Below are 21934 nucleotides of genomic sequence, written 5' to 3' on the forward strand. Positions count from 1 at the left end.
GCAAAATATTGTCTAATTTTCGTTATCGAAATAAAATCCCAGAAATCACAGAGATATCATTTTTTGGTGCTTCTTATAACTGGTTGCTTATTCTATTGCGGACTCTTTGCGTTGTGGATTTTTGGATATGCGATCAAAATAAACACTAGTTTTATAACACTATGCTGCTATTCCTCAATTGTTTCCACGCTTTGTAGAATACAGAGTTGTTAGATGGTGTCTATATGCATACACCCTCCTCTGTTATAGAAAACCAGACTAACATTGCTTGCGTTGGTACTGCCTAAATTTATAGAAAGAGCTTCTCAGCACAGATAAAATAAAATATGACTTCCTGCAATATGAGAGATAACCGTGTTGCGTAAAATGAGCCTCGTAAATCTAAATATTAGGCTCACGACAGTTCTGGAACAGTGCATTTAAATTACAACTTGGTTGATTGATTTCCTAAGTCCTTGTTATATGTAAGACTCTCTAACTGAAGTTGTTGCTTGCACAATGTATGTGATTTTTTTCAAACACAACACTACAGCGATAAAAAGCGTAGTCGGCTTGATAAGTCAAGTAGGACCCTTGAAATTATGGTGATTTTCAGGTTTTCCAGCACTTTGTCCTGATTTTGAGAACTCAAGGTCTGCTGTAGCCGATAGGCCTCTATGCCACGTGTTTTGCCTTAGCTTCTTCCTCGCGCCTGTGTTTGAGTATTCTGTGATTAATGTGTACCACAGAACCCATCTCATTATTTGCACTTTTTATAAACAAGATTATGTACTTAAAAACACTATCATAGCTCGTGCCAAAATACAACAACCCCATTCGTGCCCTGTCATAGTCCACATAGTTAACACACTATTGCTGTTCATCTTATTGAATGACATTTCCATACCCTCGGCGGCTGGGAATTTAGATTCGTTCATAATCGTTGCCTGTAGTGTGGCATACGTTATTGTTATGTGTGTCCTCCGACCCCGAACATGTCTGAGCCTATTCAAAATAGGTGGCTAGACCCTTTGGGGTTAGTATTGAGGGTGTTGTTCCCAATTATTGGGGCAACAACTGAAATGAAACACTGATTTGGTATATTCTAGAATTAACATTTATGTTCTTATAATTTCACTGACTATACTTAATTTCATAGTCTTACAACATTTACATAATTGTATAGGTCATATACTTCAAATATCGCCAGACAGGGTTTATTTATAAAGGACAATGATATTAAACCCCACCTTCATTTGAGAGAGAAAAATGTCAGAGCTTGGATTTTTGTACACTACTGACTTCGTGTCTATATTGTTGCGATGCACACCTACTGACCCGCATTCCAGATTTTTGTCTTGTACCGGTGTCAGAATTCGCTGTCAGTCGAGCGAGTGGCTAACAATGCTGTAATTGTTAGTGGTAAGTTTGGTTGGACACTGTCTTGACGGCGTTCGACCATATTGCTTTTGGTTCACTGGTGACTGACCTTTCATCACATACCTGGGTGACTCACAAAAGAGAAAAGTGAATACGCTTGTTGATCATGTGATAGGAGTGCACCAACAGTGTATGTGTTGTAAAAGCTAGAACCGTTGTTAAATCCTATTTTAAACAGTTCTTTCGGAGGTTTAAGAAATTTGAATCCACTTGACACTTAAATGTAACATGTCTACTAGCTTATGATTAAATAATTTTACAATGCCAGGTTTTATAAAGGAGAGGAGCAGTTTTTCATCTCATGACATTTTGAGGAGGCTGTACCTCCGTCATGAAGACCCCAGGATTCTACCACAGTCTCTGTGTTGTTTACAGCTTACCATCTGTCTGTAATTATTTTTCTTTTTTTTTTCTTTTCTTTTAATTGTTCAACCCAAACTGCCTTTATCATTTTAATTTATTCACTGAATCAATTATCTATCTTTTATTATTATATTCTCACCTTAAGCTTGTGCAATGCTTTGCTATTTTTGTTTGAATTCCTTATGTTTGTTTGGTTTCAAAACATATTTCTCCTGAGAAAGGAGAACTGCCCTGCATTTTCATGTTTTAACATCAAGACTGATGTTGGTTAAAGATTCTGGCTAATTATTCATGATCTCTGTCTGGGGGTCAGCTTATCAGGAGCAAGAGATATACCACTTTTCTGTTTTTACTTCACCTTTTTTTTTTCTTCTAGTATTGGCAATGGGGAGTGAGTCGGAACCTCTGCCTCAGTGGGATCTTTCAGGCTCGAGCTGAATATAGGACCCTTGTACACCTCTGTGCAAATGTGCAGCTGTGCTCCTGTCTGGATATAGTATAGCATGTGCTGCACACTATTAATTCCCTGGTGTTTTCTCAGTTGCTTTCTCTACTCTTGCAGGTTAAGCCGCTAATTATGCTGCCACATTACTCCATTAACTGGATTTATAAGCAGGCTTCCAGGTTTATGAAATCCATATGAGCTGCCTTGAGGCTTTCGGCCTGCCTGATCAGCTGTAACCCAGCAGCCCCTACGCAGCTGTTTATAAATATGCCTCACATTGTATTAAGTTTGTTTTCCTTTATCAACAAGAGCTGCTTATGTCAGAGAGAGTTTCTGGTAGAAATGGAAAATTAGCAATGTTGTTGTTTAATTAAAATGACGAATTACGTCACACAGCGTCACACACGGCAGGCTTGAGTGAGGAACGGACAGCAGATTTGACGAAGGACACATGTGACGACCCCGGGCTGGACTCCGCTTTCACAGTGGAACACACAGAGTCTATACAACATGATGGCGGCGGCAACAATACTACAACGAGAATAACAGGTACGCCTTCTTTCTTTGTCTGAACATCTGGGCGGCGTTATGCAAATCTTCATGCACAGTGACATAGAGACTTGGGGGCATATTTGGCCCAATATGAAAGTGTTTCAGAGCGTGGACAAGTCTAGCAATAATAATATCTCTCTGGATTTGAGACTTTAGTCTTTGCAACTTCATAGATATTCTCTATTCACAGAGCTGTAACACTCAAAGAGAAAGGAGAAAAATTTTGTCGCGCATCATTTGATCGTTTAACCTTCAAAGTCTCAAGCAAGTTCAAGTCAATTTTTGTGAGAATCAAGCAAGTCACTGTCAAGTCAAATGTTTCATGATTTAACTGAATTTATATATTAAAATAACTTAAAACTACAGTTATCATGGACTATGGGAGTTTTATTTGCAAAAAAAAAAAAAAAAAGTATATTTTTGTTAATACAATAAAAATCTAAAAACTTAATAAATAAATAATAAAATTATATAGCCTTAAATGTAAATGTAACTGAAATTAGTCCAGCATAAAAGCATGGAAAGTATTTAATTTACAGCTGTTTCAATGTTACTCAAACATTGCAGAAGACCATTAAAAAGTATTAAACAATTCAAGTATAACGGTTTCTATGCCACCAAATGGCATGCTTCAAACAGGTGTCACCTTTATAGGACATGAACACATCCCTAAGTTAGATCCTTCCTTTTTAACAAAAGAATAATAACAACAAGAAAAAAAATATTAATAATTAAAACACAAAACTTGCACCTGTTTATAATGTACATTATTAATCTGTGTGTGTGTGTGTGTGTGTGTGAGAGAGAGAGAGAGAGCGAGAGAGAGAGAGAGAGAGAGAGAGAGAGAGAGAGGTGATTTGAGTGACTGTCATTTATTAATATTGGTGACTGATTGTGTGTGCACGTGTATGAGTGAAATTGTATTGTTTGTTTGCATGTGCATGGTTGTGCTCGCAAATTTGAGTTTATTTGTTTGTTTTGTTTGTTTTTTTGAGGTTTTTGTTGTTGTTTGTCTGTTTATTTTGTGAGTGTTGATGCAAGTTTGAGGTTTTTGTTGTTGTTTGTCAAATGGAAGCAAGCTGATTATAGTCAGCCTTCTCTAGTTATTTATTTTATGAATAGCCTACTTATTTTTGTTAAGTGTTTAAATTGTAAATATGCATTTATTATTTTATTTAGTGCATTGGTATGTTGTTGTTTTTGTAAATAGTTTTGCTATAAAAGCGTATCAACCAGGTTCCAGAAATAATCACTGAGGGTGCTTCTGAAATTAGTGAGGGTGCTCTAGTCTTAATGCACATTTTCACATATTTTGTCCCGTCTATTTCTATGGTTATCATTATGTAAATCACTGCTACTTTGAGAGTGAATCTTGCATATATATATGCATACGTCATTCCCGAAACTTTGCAATGTGTGTGTGGCCGAAAAACAAAGTTCTACATTTTAAATGGATTATAAATGGATTATAGACTAGAACTCAAAAAGTGCTCATAACCACTAAAAAGCTGTCACTCAAATTCAGTTGTTCTTAATACTGCTTTTGGGGATGTCTCATATATGTTGAGATCGGGGTCCCCAGCACCAGGAACTGTGTGTGAAAGTAACTGTATTCAGCTTTCTAAAACACATTTTAAAATCACTAATAACTACACAATATCTGTCCTATAAAGCAGGCTTAACCAAACTGAGGTTTGTGAGAGAACTGCAGGGGGTTGTGAGGTGATGAAAAGATAATAAATAAATCATAAATATATGTTAAATTGTTTTATCTGCATGTCACGTGATAAGTTATAACAAAAACAGAACAATGCCTAAGGATATGCAAAAGTAACGAAGCTGTTTCTGTAAATGATTTTTAATTTAAAAGAAAGCGTTTGCGGTATCCTACTGCTGCTTTTAACATTAGTATATAAATATATACAGAAGTAAAATGCATTTAATATTACTTATTGCATTTTAAACTATATTCAACAGCCTATATGAAAAGATGCATTACATTAGTAAAAAGATAATCACACAATTCTGAAATGAGTTAATTAAAAACAATAAATAAATAGCGCTTTGGATTTAAAATCAAAATAATGGAATAAATGTTTTGTTTTGCTTAGTATTAAACAGCAGCGGATCATAAGCGCTTCTAAAAGCACGTGTCTTATGTGAAAGCACAATGAGCCCATGCTGCTTCTGTACTGCATACAAACCCACACACGGACTGCACTGCAAACAGATCCTCACTTAATTTGGTTCACACTTTGCTGCCATGCACTATAGGGATTTGAGAATCAGTGGAATGATCATCAGCGATTTCAGAGTCGACAACAAAGTCGATTTCACTGCTGGAGTCGACTCTGACTCTAGAGCTATTCAGAGTCGAGGAATCGACTCTTTTGTAGTCAGAGTCTGACTGTACACTGTGCTGGCTTGCCAATGGCATTTTGAGGACCTGGGGGAGCATCGCTTGTAGTCTTACGGGGACGAGGCCCACTACTGCCAGCTTTCCACTGGTAGATCTATTCCCTCGGGGTGACAGTGACGACTCGTCCACTCAACGCAATCACACTTCAAACACGCACAATCTGGAGTCCATGCACTTCAGTTTAGGACACAGCACATGTCTGCATTTGCGATCAGAGAAATGACAAACAACATGCACTAAGTCTACCATGGCAAATTCTTTAAATATAAAGTGACGTGACATACAGCCAAGTATGGTGACCCATACTCAGAATTTGTGCTCTGCATTTAACCCATCCAAAGTGCACAAACACAGCAGTGAACACACACACACACTGTGAACACACACACCGGAGCAGTGGGCAGCCATTTATGCCGCGACACCGGGGAGAAGTTAAAGGTGCCATGTCAGTTCAGGAGCACCTCAGTCATGTAATTGCTGGCCCGAGACTCGAACCCACAACCTCAGGGTTAGGAGTCAAACACTCTAACCACTAGGCCATAACTTCCCCATAAAACACATACTTACAGGCTGTGAGTCAAACGTAGACTGTCCTTCAAAAGCTAGAATGCGCAACTTTTGCAGAAACAGCCTTTGAGCCACAGACACTGTAGGCTACTTCTAGATCAGGAAGCAGTCTCCTCCATAAGTATGTGCAGCACACATCTAAATATTTGGGTCAGATCCGTTCTGGAACAGTGTTGTAAAAATGCAACTTTCAACCATCGATTTCTAGTGCGTGTCTCCTCTTTTGAAATACAACAAAGTAGTTTGCTTTCTCACAGTAAAACACATTGTCTCCACAACAACAGCTTACAATAAAAGTTGGAAGCTCTTTCTTTTCTCATAAGTGAACATTTGGGAGGAGTCTTATGTAAAATCTTCCCACACACAGCAGTGAGCGCTGTATGGGGCCATGTTTAAACAAAGTGTTTTAGGAGGGCGTGGACAAGTCTTAACTTGTTGATGTGTTTGCAGAAAGTGGGGCATAGAGGAGAAACAATAATATACATTTCCAGGAAAATAATGTTTTTTTTTAATATAAACTACATAAACACATTTCATTACACCAAATACACAAAATAATGTTCTTTTCAGCAGCATCATATGATCTCTTTAAATAATGTTATTTTAAGTAATGTTCTTTTCAGCAGCATCATATGACCCCTTTAAGTGTTTTAGGGACACAACACAAATAAGTGTGCCTCTGAAATCTTCAGTACTTAAAAATAAAAATTAAAGTAGTTGGTGTTGATTATTAAAATGTTTAGTTATTAGTAACAACTAAATGAAACACTGATTTTTGTATATTCAGTCAACATTTATGTTCTATAATTCACATATTACACAATTTCACAGTGTACAACATTTACATAATTTAAGAGTGTCATAAAATTTAAATATTGTCAAATAGTCTTTGTGACGAGTGGGGCGGGGCCGAGAGCCGTGGGAACGGAGCGAGGCCGGTGAGTGATTTCTTCGGGAAATGAGCTTACACTCTGCTCCACTTCACCGGTCTCGGTAGTCCCACGGAGGAGATTAGGGAGGATACAAAAAGAGGGCCACGACAGTGAAGGACGAGAGAGGACCAGGCCTGGGTTTTTATTTTGTGTTTGGTTTTTGTTTGTGCAGTCGCCCGCTGAGGGGCTGTCGCTACGTTTTGTGGTTATTTTGGCTATTAAAGTTTGTTCTGAAGGTTCCGGGCCGGTTCTCGCCTCTTTCTTCCCCGGCCATGCTATGGAGTTTTATTGTTACACTGGTGCCGGGAACCCGGAGAGGAAGGAGGGACGGGCGTACCGAAAGATCCCCTTGCCGCTGGGGTGAATCCAGCGCTGCGCCATGGAGCAAGGCGAGCAGTCTGGCGCCCGCGGACGGCCGCCGAGGCGTGGGCTGGAGTGAGTTGCCGGGAGACGGACGAACTTCATACCCGGCCACCAGCGGTGAGGGGGCGGCCGCAGTCCGTAAGGAGCGAGGAGTCGCCGCCGCTCGCCAGGTGGCCGGAGCCTGCTGCCATCCGCGCCGGAGAATGGGGAGGAGCAGGGAACGGGGGACACCTGCCGGGCTGCCAGCCGAAGCGAGATGCGCCCGCCCACCGGGCGGGCGGAGGTGTCGTACGCCGCCGAGGGGGTCGCCCAGTGCCACCGCCAGGCACCGCCAGCGGAGGAGTTCCACACAGCTGGTGGAGAACTTGAGCGGCAGCGTGTCTGGGAACCGGTTTTTTTTTTTTTTTTTCTCTCCCCTCTCTCGTCTCTGTCAACTCCTCATCCTTCCATCTCCCCTTTTCTCTCGCCTGCGTCTGTCTGTCCTACCCCAGGTCCCCGCAGCCACCGTGGCCGGTTCCCCGGAGGAAGGGGTGGAAGTAAGCGCAGGTCTGTGGGTACCCCGGCCTGCGGCGATGGGGGGGGTATGTGACAGTGGGGAGCGGAGCCGAGAGAGCCGTGGGAGCGGGCGAGGCGGTGGAGTGATTGGGAAATGGCGACACCTGCTCCCTCACGGTCTCGAGTCCCACGGAGGAGATTCGGGGAAGGATACAAAAGAGGAAGCGATGACAGTGAAGGACGCGAGAGAGGACCAGGCCTGGGTTTTATTTTGTGTTTGGTTTTTGTTTGTGCGCGGCAGTCGCCCGTGAGGGGCTGTCGCGCTGTTTTATGGTTATTTAGGTTATTAAAGTTTAATTTGAAGGTTCGCCGGTTCCCGCCTCTTTCTTCCCGTCATTATGGAGTTTTATTGTTACAGTCTTATTTATGAGGACAATGATATTAAACTCACCCTTCACTGAGAGAGAAACAGCAGAGCTTGATTGTGATGAGTTAGGTCTTCCATTTCTCTGTCCTTTACACGTGTACCGACCCGCATCAGATGTTTCAGATCGTTCAATAGTGAGAGTGTTTCTGTAACTCTCAGACACTTTAGTTCTGTCTTTATTCCACTCATATCTCCAGTCACTGTGATCAGAGTTTATCACACACGTCAGAATCACTCTCTCTCCAGTGAATACAGGACTGTCTGGAGTCACAGTCAGTGTAGGTGTGGGTAAATCTGTGAAGAAAGACAAAAATATAAACAGCTCTTTCAGTGGAAAGAAATTACTTTATAATGTGTTATAAAACTATAAAGTTTATACATTCAATCTGAGGGAGGCTGTGTCTCCGTCATGAAGCATCTCAGGATTCTCAATAACAGTCTCTGTGTGTGTTGCTTCAAGACAGCGACCTTCTGTCTGTGTAATTATTTTCTTTTTTTTCTTTCTTTTTTTAATTTGTCTAATCAAAATCATTTATCATTTAATTATTCAATTTAATCAATTATTCATTTTATTATTATACTTTACCTGCTTGTGCAATGCTTGCTATTTTTGTTTAATCTTATGTTTGTTTGGTTTCAAAACATATTTTCCTCCGTGAGAAAGAGAATGTCTGCATTTCAAGGTTTTAAACATCACAGACTGATGTTGGTTAAAACATTCATTAAATATTCATGATTCTGTCTGGGGTCAGCCATCAGTGGTTAAAGAGATGTTATACAACACACTTTTCTGTTTTCTTTTCACCTTTTTTTTCTTCTATGGTATTGAAAATGGGGGAGTGAGTTCGAACCTCTGTCTTCTGTGGGAGTTTGTGTCAGGGGCTAGAATACAGGGAATATAAAGTGACTTGACATACAGCCAAGTGGAGAGGAGACAGTGTTGAAACCAATCAGTAGATATGGAGATTTTTAGGAGGCCATGATAGTCAGAGGCCAATGGGCGAATTTGGCCAGGGTGCCGAGGTCACACCTCTCCTCTTTTCAAAAGGCATCCTGGGATTTTTAATGACCACAGAGAGTCAGGACCTCGGTTTAACGTCTCATCCGAAGGAGGGTGATTTTTTTTTACAGTATAGTGTCCCCATCACTACACTGGGGCGTTAGGACCCACACAGACCACAGGGTGAGCACCCCCTGCTGGCCTCCCTAGCACCTCTTCCAGCAGCAACCTAGTTTTCCCAGGAGGTCTCCCATCCAGGTACTGACCAAGCTCAACCCTGCTTAGCTTCAGTGGGCAACCAGTCTTGGGCTACAGGGTAATATGGCTGCTGGCTGCTGTATTAGAGGTCGACGGATGTATCAGTTTTGCCGATTAATCGGCACCGATAGTTGATTGCTGGAACAGTAGGTTATTGGCAAAAATCCATGCTGATAGTTTTCCGGGTTGAGTCCATTGCTTGAGCGGCTGAGTAGGGTCTGTTTTCATTATCCAGTGCGAGAGCGGCCTCTAGTGGTTGAAATCACTGACGGCACGTGCTGTTTGTTTAGACACGTGACGCTGCACACTGAACAGAGCCAGAAACTTCAGACCGGATTTAAATGCAGCTGACAGAAAATCCTGCCGCGCCACAGAGCGCCATTCATAGTTTTCCAATAAATTACATTATATTCGCCCTGATTCGTTGTTGATGTACATTATGAATTATATATTGAGCATTTCCATCGAAACGTTTGTCTTTCTGTGGCTCTAATGATGTCTGTATGCTTCATTTATAGTTATAATATAGATTGCTCTTTCTGTTTGCTCTATTTTTTTAACACTGAACTTCAAACTTATCTATGCCTCATTGTTCATTCTTGAAGTAAACTTGTGTATATATTTAAAGATGTGCATCTTTAAGCATGACTGTTGAAATGAAATGGTAACACTTTAAAGTAAGAGTCCATTTGTAGCATTAAGATTAATGAAAGCTGTGTAAGTATTGTTCCTTGTTAGAGTGTGGTAATTTCAACATTTACTATTACTATTATTATTATTACTACTACTACTAGTATGGTTCATTTTTTTTTTTTTTTTTTTTTTCAATAAAGCACTTTTTTTAGTTTTTGTTCAATATCCATTTAAAAACTATAGGTTAATTAATCGGTATCAGCCAGTGTGGCCCAACCTAGCTATTGGTATCGTTAAAATCCACTATCGGTCGGCCTCTAATGTGTATGTACTTAAGCATATGCTTAGTTCTCTTAGATGTTGGAACTTCTGTCAATTTTTTCTGGGTTATTATTATTTTTATTTTTTGTGTTTTTATAATTTTTAACTTACATGTTAGCAACACTTTATTAAAAGAGTTACACATTGTGGATGTTTTATAGTGTTGCCACCGATTAAATATGTTGTTTATCTTGTAGAAAACAATTGTAGAAATACTTTGAATATTATAAAAGCCAGTCGTGTTTTGAAGGCCTCATGGCCTACATGACTGTGAGAGAAGTAACACGGGAAAGAATGAGATTTTGGCATCTGTACTGATGATAAGTTGCACTTTTAGGCCACATGGCCTTCAAACATGGTCTTTTGATAAAACAAATAATGAAGAAAACACTTAATAATAACTTTGTGACATGTTTTGACAGGCTAGTTGGCAGTCTGGCACCCTTTCAAGAACAATACAGTCAGTTAATGAGGAGACCATGAGAAAGAAAGTCCAGTAAAGTATAATTTTGTCTTCTAAAACTCAGACTTTGAATATTTTTGCAAGACTTAGAAGATTTCCTCCACTACACCACTTGATTTCTGTGTATCTGTTTTCTGCTTTGTGGCTGATTTAGTAATGCACAAATGTTTTAGCAGCATGAGGACCTACACACACAAATTATGCTGGGTGAAGAATGAATGACAGCAAAATATGGACATGAATTATCAGCAAAGAGACATATGTGATCCATGTAGACAAGTACTTTAGTACTGCACAGTACCTTGAGTGAGTCCAGCGAGGATGAGGGACATCAGCACTAAAAGCAGAAGAAACAGATATGAAGTATTTCCATTGATTCAACACAATGCAGATCACAGAAACACCTCTAGAGTGTCAGCTGAAAGTGATTTTCTGTGTTTTGATGCTCATCCAAGAGACCCGAAAAAGGATATTCTCCATCATTTAACATAAACATACACAATGATGTCACAGGACTTGTGAACTCATATGAGAGTTGATTCACTGATTGATTAACTGCTTTCCAGATAATCACTTTAAACCACTGAGGTTCACAATATACAACACATGATGATATTCTGATCAACCAAAGTGTTTTTGCTTGTTTTTAATTTTTTTCTGAAGTTTTGTATTCTATCTATCTATCTATCTATCTATCTATTGTATGCAGTAAAGTACTTGCACACTCGCACACATTATACAAGCAAATAATAGCATTAATGTGATCATTGTTTCACACCAGCAATTATGCACTGGAACAAAACAAACTACAGACTCCAAACCACATCAGGTCAAAGTGTTTGGAAAACACAGCCTCACTTCCTGTTAGACACTGAAAACATCGACTCCACCCTCATCTTGTGTTCAGGACATTTTGACCCAGAGAGAATTTTCTTTTACCCAAAAATGCAAGTTAATGTTATCACATAGGACTAAAACTTACTGACTTTACTCACACAGGGTATAACAACTTCCCAAAATGTTTTGGATAATTGCGTACTTTTGGGGATTTTTTTTCCCCACCTTGTAACACTTGTGCTACTAATTGATGCAGGTTGTCTTCCTCTTGAGCTTATTCCCTTGAGTTTTAATGAATGCATTATTGGTGGATACTTTTGTCAACATTTAATAATTTGAATAATTGCACGCGTTTAGTGCTTTAATTTGTAACTGAGAGTTCTTGTTTTTGAAGATTATTTTATCTGGTAAAAAATTGAACAAAGTCACACGTGTGGTGTCCTCCTCAAAATGACCACCTACAAAAAAAAAAAAAAAAACTATGCATTACACCAGCCTCACTCCCCAACCCAGTGCCAGCCAGACATCACCCCACTGCGAGCAGTGACAGTCCGAGGCCCACGTAGACGGAGGAGTGCTTCACGAAGGGTCATTCAGACATTGGCCCGACATCAGATGCCTCGCCAAGAGAAGCGACTGATTCGGACAACATCAGCGAGACAGGAATTCGGATCCGAAGATTGTGTGTGCTGACTTTCCTCATCCACCTCTCACTCTTTGTCTGCGGAGTGTGCCCCACCCTCCAGCACCACCATCATCTCTGGTCGATCCCCACGGAGCTGTGATGCTTTCCCATCATGCCGTGCTCCTCCCTCCAGTGCTACCACCATGGAGCGCAGTCTGGCTGTGGCCCGGCCTGTGTTTGATCTCTGCTGCCCTTCCGGCCTGGCTCAGGCTCTTGCTCGTCTTCGCTTCCACCCTGCCCCTTTTTGGATTTTTTTTTTTAATCCTCGTCCTGGTGTCCATCTTCCTCCAAGCCTCCTCATGCACCCTCGCTTGTTTGCACCATACTTTACCTCATCCTTGTCCTTCCATCTGTCAGTGCAAGGTTTGTGCTCTTCCGGGATGGGGGTGTACGGTCACAGAATGTTTTAGTTTAGACTTTGTTTTCCGTTTGCAACCATTTCCCATTGTTTTAGGGCTTGGTTTATCGTGGTTATTCTTTTTGATTATGTTCAGGTGTGTCTTTTATTCACATTATATTATTTCAGTTCTGTAAGTGTTTTCTTTGTGTTGTTGTGTTGATGTTGTCTCGTGTTTTTGGCTTTACCTGCGTTGATTAAAGACTATTCATCTTCATCTTTTGTGTGTCTGTATACACACAGCATGACATTTTCAAAATGAGGACTAAGACACTTCTGATTTTCCACAATGTCCAAGCATTAAGGGAACATGTTATGAAATATAAATGCAGCTGTGCTCTTGGCTTTTTATGCTGCAACGAATGAAAGAACGCTGACTTCACACAATGTTACTGCTAAAAATGACATTGAGACCCAGTGGTGGCTGGGGAAAAAAATTTTGCTGGAATGTCGAACCACAATCCCAAAATTTTAAGCATACACTCCCGGTATATTTTCCCATTATAACAAAAGAGAAGTAGTAAGATTAGAGAACAATTTAAATGACAGATAATTGTGTTTTACCCAGGTAAGATTGGGAATGATTCCACAAAAACCTATTTTTTCTGCAATAAGCTTTTTTTTCACAGATAAATTAAAACTTTTTTATTATTATTATGATGTATGTATACTAGTGCACAGCCAACTGGTTAGAGGAAAAAATGGTGCAATCTGTGTAAGAGCATTCTATACATACAGTAGAGAAATAACTGGTACCGTCAAGCTGCCCCAGTACCAACACGCCACCCTCGGAACCGCCAACAGAACCACTAAAAGCCCTGACTGTATATATAAACTATAATACCTACGATCCATATCTCAAGATATTAAAAAAGCAAAACACAATTTAAAAAGTAATAAACCATTAGATGTTTTTTCAAATATGGTGATCAGCGAGACAGAGGGGATTCTGTCCGAAGAGGTGTGTGTGCCGACTGTCTCATCCACCTCCTCAGCTCTTTGTCTGTGGAGTGGGCTCCACCTCCATCACCACCATAATCTCTGGTCGTCCCCCATCATGCCTTGGCTCCTCCCTCCAGTGCTACCACCATGGAGCGCAGTCCTGGCTGTGGCCTGGGGTTTGATCTGCCCTCTCCTGCTCAAGGCTCATTCCTCGTCTTCTCTTCCACCTGCACCTTCCTGGATTTTTTTTTTTTCATCCTCGTCCTGGTTGTCCATCTTCCTCCAAAGCCTCCTCATGCATCCCTCTGCTTGTTTGCACCATACCTTTACCTCATCCTTGTCCTTCCATCTGTCAGTGTGAGGTTGTGCCTTCCGGGAGGGGGTGTACTGTCACAGAATGTTTTAGTTTAGACTTTGTTTTCCGTTTGCACCATTTCCCATTGTTGAGTCGGTTGTCATGGTTATTCTTTTGATTATGTTCAGGTGTGTCTTGTATTCACATGTATATTAGTTCAGTTCTGTATGTGTTTTCTTTGTGATGTGTTGTCGATGTTGTACTCTTGTGTTTGGATTACCTGCGTTGGATTAAAGACATATTCATCTTCATCTTTGTGTGTCTGTATACAGCACAGCATGACAGTTCAAAATGAGGACCTAAGACACTTTCTGATTTTCCACAATGTCAAGCATTAATGGAACATGTTCATAAAATTAACTACAGCTGTGTTTCTTTGCTTTTTATTACTGCAAAGAATGAAAGACGAAACGACTTCACACATCTGCTAAAAATGACATTGAGACCCAATGGTGGCTGGGAAAAATTTTTCTAGGAAGGGCACCACATCCCAAAATTTTAGCATACATAAACCCTATGATTTATCCCATTATAACAAAAGGAGAAGTAGTAAGATTTGAGACATTTTAAATAAAGATAATTGTTTACCCAAAGGTAAAGATTGGGAATGATTCCCACAAAACTATATTTTCTGCAAGCTTTTTTCAAGATAAATTAAAACTTTTTTTTTATTATTATTATTATTTATGTATATAGTGCAACAGCAAAATGGTGAGGAAAAAAATGTTACATCTGTGTAGAGAGCATTTTCTATACATACAGTATAGAAATAACAAGTCAAGCTGCAGTACCAAACACGACCACTCGGAGACGCCAACAGACCACTATAAACTGACTGTATATATAAATATATACCGATCCATTCAGACATATTAAACAGAGCAAAACACAAATTTAAAAAGTAAATAAAAACATTAAGATTTTTTCAAATATGGTGATCTGTAGGCAGCTTAACAACAACAGAGTTCCTCTGTCAGAGTGAGTGTTCATGCCACCATTGAGCTTCACAAACTCCTACAGTATAACAACAGGCTTCTTCAGAGAGTGTTCATTATAAAAAACTTGCCAGACATGCGACCATACTGAAATGTACTCGTGCAAAAACCTAGAGAGCGCACATACACAGTCTGTTTGCTTGCACATTAATAATAATAATAATGCATGTCTAATAATGCATGACTCCTGTATGTCACTGTAATCGTCTTTACCTCCATTACAATCGCCATCCATCTAAACTTCACTGGTTTGCTTTGTTCAGTCAATACCAACTAGTCTTGACTTCATATTGCTTATGTATAGAGGTTTTTTTATTTTATTTTTTCACCAATCGCTGCACAAGTTAAGGGTATAGGTTAAGGTATATGACGACGAAAGCATGTTAGTGCTCACCCTCCTGGAACTCACAGTGCCTGCAGTTCAAAATAATAAATAAAATAAATAGATAAATTATTTGTATGGAAGTCTATGAGAACAGTCTGGGCTGTGTTTCACAAAAAGCTTCGTAACCCTAAGAAGTTCGTAAAAACGATCGTACTAATGATCTTAATATTACGGTCTGTTCCCAAAAGCATAACTTAACTAGCACTTGAAAATCATCGTAGATCTACGAGTGCTCTGGAGTAATCGTGAAGCCCTAAGTGCATCGTAAGACGACAGATTTATGCGCTCACCTGCAGGACAATCCGAAGATTACACCTTTAACTTTATTCAAGTGCAATGTGATTATAATATAAGGATTTGATTGTACTTTATTGCACACTTTATTACTCGTTTTTTTATTCATTTATAAATGAAAAATAATTAAAAAGGGCAGACAAAAATAGAAATAAACATCTAAATTAAATGACTGGAAAAAAAGATTAAAATAAATAATACTTAAAATACTGGGGGTGGGGTGCATAATCCGTCAATGACTTGCACGAAAACCAGCAAACCTATTGGACCCAGAAAATAAATATATATATATATATATATAATATATATCTATATATATATATATATATATATATATATATCTATATATATATATATATATATATATATATATATATATATATTATATATATATATATATATATAGTAACGAGTTACATTTACTTCGTTACATTAACTTGAGTAATTTTTGGGTCACTAATAATTTTGGAGTATATTTAAAGATGGGTACTTTTACTCTTAAGTACATTTTTAGTGGGAAAAAAACAGTACTTTTACTTCGTTACTGTGGGCCACGCTCCTCTCGTTAATTTATCTTAATGCAATACAAGTTAAAAATACTTCAGTTTATTCCAAACTAGCCGTGTACTTTTCTCTGGGCAATGAGCGATGCCCATTCATGATTCATTCTTTTGAGTCAATTCTGTTCAAATGCTTGATCAAACCAGTTGGCAAACCAGTGAATTGGTTCGTGAATCAGTTTGAATGATTCGTTCAGTTCCCGCTGCACGCGCTGAGCGTCTGAAGCGGTTCACAGAAAGTTTAAGAACATCAAGAGCGTTGAAGACGTGGATTTGGATCTGCACTGAATTAAAAGCAAATCTGCAAAGGCAATTGTTTTCTAGCGATGAAGATCTTTATTAGATGAACATCGTGTGTGCTGTCTACGGTTCAACAGGTATAGACAGGCTTACAGTACACGATACCACTATGACATTACCAGTTTGTTGTACGTATAACTTATACATTAAATACAATGCATCAGGGACGTGCACAGACATTTTGAGGGGCAGGGGCTCAAGTGAAATAAAGGGTACTTCTCATAATTACGTATTTTTTTTTCTTTTTTTAAAACAAAAAAGTATATATATTAACCCAACACTGACTTCCTTTTAAAAAAAAAATAATTAAAAAAGTTAATTTTATCTTCCTCAAACTCTAATTTTCAAAAGATGTCTACAAAATAATCAGTTCACACAGAAACCATGGTCTCCTTAGTATTCACTAGGTTTATAGAGCAGCAAAGGAAACCATCCCACAATGTGCATGTTTTGAAAACATTTTCTATGCTACTAGTTTCAAGTATATATTTAGAATAACCAAAATAACTGCATCAAGCAGAGGGGTGTGTTTTACTAATAATTTGTTTATTTTTTTGCACAAGGCACTACATCATTTTAATTATTTTGGTGTTATCAGAACACATAACACTTTTAAATCAACACAAATATTCACTCTAAACTGAAGAGGGTTGTTGCTGCTATTTTGTTAACTCTACTGAAAAAAATCACTGCAAAAATGATTGAAAAAATACAGCAACTTAATAAAATTCTTACAAAAAAAGGGTCTTCTACTTCAAAATAAAATCTGTTACTTCCATTCCCTGGTTGTCTCTCATTCCTCCCTTACAGCGGCAACCCTTCTGGGGGCCATGTCCCTGTAGATGTTTATTACTTCACTGTGGTTTACAGGAATGTCTTTCTCAATAGCCAGGAGGAGGAGATCAGAAAGCCTTTCTTCGGTGCATAGGCTTCTGAGTGTGTCTTTAACCAGTTTGAGCTTGGAAAATGACCTCTCCACTGTTGCTGTTGACACTGGAATTGTTGCATAAGTTCTTATCATTTCCACCAGTGTTGCCAGTCGTTGCCTCTATAACCTCCTTTTGTCTTTCAGTTGTCGTTTTAGAGATTTCAACTGCTCTCTCAGGTCTAACACTTTCAGCATCTGAGTTATCTGTTCTCTCTTTGGTTTTGCTTCTGGTAACTGGTTGTAACCATGCATTTAGCGATTTGCTACTCTTGGCTGTTTCCTGGCGCTCCTTCTCCTTCCTTTTCTGTATCCTCTCTTTTTTTGGCATTATGCTGCCTGCCTGGCCCTGCACTGCAAGCATGATTAAAATTAATTGTTTAAATACTTTTTGTTTCACAAGCAAAATAACTTTTTAGCTTCACACAACTAAGCATCAGAATACTGAATTGCCTTAATGTTTTAATCAAATATATTAATATTATTATTGCTATGCATGTACACATACACAATAACTGATGGTGACTGACGAGGACTTAGTTTCACATTTGAGGGAGGACTGTATCATCACCATCATCAGATAAAACCTTCAAAATCCACATTTAGATGGAGTTTGTTTTAAACCTACTACACTCAAAAAATATTCTGTGGCTTAGTAAATATTTAACTTAATTAACTTAATAAAATCTCTGAAAACTCTTACTTGATTGTTTGAATTAAACTTACCAAAATAATTGAGTAAAAATTAAATAAAAGCCAATGTCATGTATGTATTTGTGGTTGTATGGAATACTATTTTATAAAGGTTTAGAGGAAATAAAAAAAAAAAAAATTCATAAATAAAAAGTTAATTTATAAATATTGTTTATATTTTTAATGTTTAATGTTAACTTATTTCTACTCAGTTTTATTTATTAATGTACAGATGCAGTTACTCAGATTTACTACATTTTTTAGAGTGTAGCCTATCCTCCATCTGTTTGCATCTGTAGATTTCTTCTAGATTCACCAATTTAGATTTCTAAATTTCAGGAGGAAAGACTCTTGATGTAAGTCATTAACTAACTGGGGACTTTCTTATTTTATTAACTTATTTTATTACATGGCTTGGTTGATCTGCAATGTAGAATGCGGTCTGTTATTTCTTGATAACAGACCGCTGTGCGGAGTATAACAGACCGTTGCCATGAAAAAACAGAGCGTTGCTATGGACTCACAGGATTCTAACCGTAGAGACGGAGCGTACTATTTTCTTTAGCGGAAGCAATACAATCGGGTTTAAATCAATAAACTCCCTTTTAATATTTTGTGTAAAATTATTTATTTATTTGGTAGGTAGCCATGTAATAAGCAGGAGGATAATGTATAGCGATTATCCCTTGCATGCATGCTAGCAAAACACAGGTTAACTAAGTTATATTTGCCTTTGGCTAATCAGCAGTAAATTCGAGCATTATTCGAGGCACTGGTATTTTAATCTTTTGTTCATCACCAGCTCCACTCACCTCAGCACAAGCCAAGAAAAAACACTGCTGGGAGGGGCTGCTGCTGCCTGCAGGTGTGTGTCTGTGTATCTGATGTGCGCCGCTGCGCGCAAGGGGGGAAGGGAGGGGGGGGGGGGGGGGGGGGGGGGGGGGGTTGGGGGGCTGTGAGTCAGTCTGCTTCACACTGAATCACACATGCGCAGTTTTTTTTCAATAAATATATTTGTTTGACAGGGAAGCTGTGCGCAAACAGGAATATATATTATTTTTTCAAAAAAAAAAAAAAAAAAAAAAAAAGCTCCCCAGAAAAAAGGACACTTTCTCTCCAGGAATAAAAAGGGCAGGTGCTCAAGCCCCCTTTGATGTCTATGTGTGCACGTGCCTGCAATGCATAATTTTTACATTAAATAAGCTGTCACAGAGTATGAAATTAATACCCCCCGAACCCACGTTAGCTCTGTTCCGGGAGGAATGCCTTCTTAGACACAATTAATATTGATATTTCCACAATATTTATGCTTGCAGAAATATACATTTGCTTACATTTTGCAGAACAGAAGGAAGAAGATCCGTCAATGTGCATTTGGTTCGTTATGTTCAGATGTTCGGTAACTTAGCGGTCGTGTGAGGAGTTTTCACTCTTCTCTGTGTCAGAGGTTATTTATATATAATACATAATTAATATACTTTAAAATATCATTTAATTCAGTGATGCAAATCAGAATTTTCATCAGCTGTTACTCCAGTTTTCAGAGTCATGATCCTTCAAAAAATAATTCTAATATATTGATTTATTACCAGCTCTGGAAACAGTTTTGCTTAATATTTTTTGGAACCTGTGACAGTTTGTTTAGGATTCTTTGATGAATAGAAAGTCATTCATTCAAGTCAAATCACTGATAGTAAATCAACATATTGGAATGATTTCTGATGTGACACTGAAGACTGGCGTAAAGGCTGATGAAAAAATTAAATACACACACACACACACACACACACACACACACACACTACATAAATTGTGTCTATATATCTAAATAAAAAATAGACTAGAGATATACAGTATATGACCAAAACTAGTAACTAACTACTTTTAGATACTTTTTTACTCTTACTCAAGTAACTATTCAGATTATTACTTTTACTTGGGTTAATATTTCTATAAGTATTTTTATTTTTACTTGAGTACAGTTTTTGGGTACTCTACCCACCTCTGATATTATATTATATTATAGTTATTATATCCGAGTTGTGTGGAACACAGCATTAGGTTAACATTTTAATAACCGAGCATGTACTACAGTTACGAACTATTCTAAGGTGACATTTTAGCACTTGGCAAACGGATAGCGACTCCTAAGTAGTACTTAAAGCACAGCTACGTGCGATTGTGTTAAGTGCATTTTTGGGAAACGCACGTGAAACGTGCCAAGTGCTGAAATGTCACCTTCTAGAATGGCTCGTAATTGTAGTAGCCTACTACACGCTCGTTTATTGAAATATAAACTTAATGCTGCGTTCTGGACAACTCGGAAATAATAACTATAATACAATATTATTATATTATAATTTACATAATAATATAATTTATATAAATATATACATTATAGTACTACAGTAGTATATAATATAGAGACGTTATTTCCGGGTCCAATATATTAAGGTTTTCGTGCACGTCAGCAAGTTATTGACAGACCCCAACCCCCATATTTCCTTCATATTTCCTACATTATTTATTTTATTAATTTTATTTTTTTTTATTTTTCAGTCATTTAATTTAGATGTGTATTTCTGTTTTTCTGCCCTTTTTAATTAATTTATATATTCATTTACGAAAAAATAAAAACGAGTAATAAAGTGTGCAATAAAGCACAATCAAATTTTATAATCACATTGCACGAATCAAGTTAAAGGTGTAATCTGCCGATTGTCCTGTAGGTGACCGCATAAATCTGTCTTCTTACGATGCACTTAGGGCTTTACGATTACTCCAGAGCACTCGTAGATCTACGATGATTTTCAAGTGCTACTTAAGTTACGATGCTTTTGGGGGACAGACCGTAATATTAAGATCAGTCGTACTATCGTTTTTACGAACTTCTTAGGCTTACGAAGCTTTTGGGAAACTAAGCCCAGGGCGATTCTCGGTCAGTGTGAAATCTCCCAAAAAGGGGAGGTACTCCACAGAACGTGATTTGACGCTGACTGGGCTATATATCCAGAGACAGAACAGTGACAGCTATGATAGAAAAATAAATAAATAATAATATCAATCACCCTGTGAAGAAACCACCCCAGTTCAGACCAACTGGTTAAAAATTATTGAAAAACAGAACTTAAATCTGAGAAAAGCTTGAATATATTATATATATATATATATATATATATATATATATATATATATATATATATATATATATATATATATTATATATATATATATATATATATATATATATATATATATATATATATATATATGGAGAGAGAGAGAGTGTTTGAACATGAGGGACTGTAGGTAGGAGAGCGCGAGAGAGAGAGAGAGAGAGAGAGAGAGAAAATGAAAAGCGATAGAGTAATGCATGTTCTCTGAAACTGTATCTGATCCACATTACATATACAACTTCAATAACAAAGAGTACAATAAACAGACTGTGGATTCATAGACCCTCCTACACACAGCACAATAATTCTTTTATATTCAGCTGAACACACTATTAAAAACAGAAAAAACAAAACAGAAGATAGTGTAGAATATAATGAAATACTCACAGAGTGTGAGAGACAGTGCACTGGACCCCATAATGACACATTAACAGACTGTTTTAACAGTGCTGTGTGCACTAAATCAGACACTTCCTGTGTTTCACAATACAAGAAGAGATGAGGGAGGAGACAAAACTTTACATAGAAATACACGAAAAAAAAAAAAAAAAAATACGAGATCCATTCTAGGACGTTTACTATTTTAGTGCATGCAAGTTGTTAAAGCTGTTTGTCTAATTAAAAGACTGTTTCACAAAGACTTCCTTCCGGTAATTGTTCTCACACTGCATTGTTTTGTTCGTTCACGCTGCCAAAGCCTCACACATAACGGACAGATCAGTGAATACATGAG

The 21934-nt window shown here is 38.1% G+C and overlaps 1 protein-coding gene across 1 annotated transcript in view; it reads right to left on the reverse strand.

Moving 5' to 3' along the window:
- The window catches only part of LOC109078437 (leukocyte immunoglobulin-like receptor subfamily B member 3), a 351195-nt gene extending 329485 nt beyond the window's left edge, over positions 1 to 21710 (reverse strand). The window contains exons 1-2 of the mRNA XM_042761279.1: positions 21589 to 21710; positions 10959 to 10994 (exon numbers count right to left, since the gene is read on the reverse strand). Of these exons, the coding sequence (XP_042617213.1) occupies positions 10959 to 10994; positions 21589 to 21619 (67 nt within the window). The 5' untranslated portion in view covers positions 21620 to 21710. The remainder of the gene's footprint in view (positions 1 to 10958; positions 10995 to 21588) is intronic.
- Between the last annotated feature and the right edge of the window lie 224 nt (positions 21711 to 21934).

This window comes from Cyprinus carpio, chromosome A7 (assembly GCF_018340385.1).
Source record: "Cyprinus carpio isolate SPL01 chromosome A7, ASM1834038v1, whole genome shotgun sequence".
Classification (NCBI taxonomy): Eukaryota; Metazoa; Chordata; class Actinopteri; order Cypriniformes; family Cyprinidae; genus Cyprinus; species Cyprinus carpio.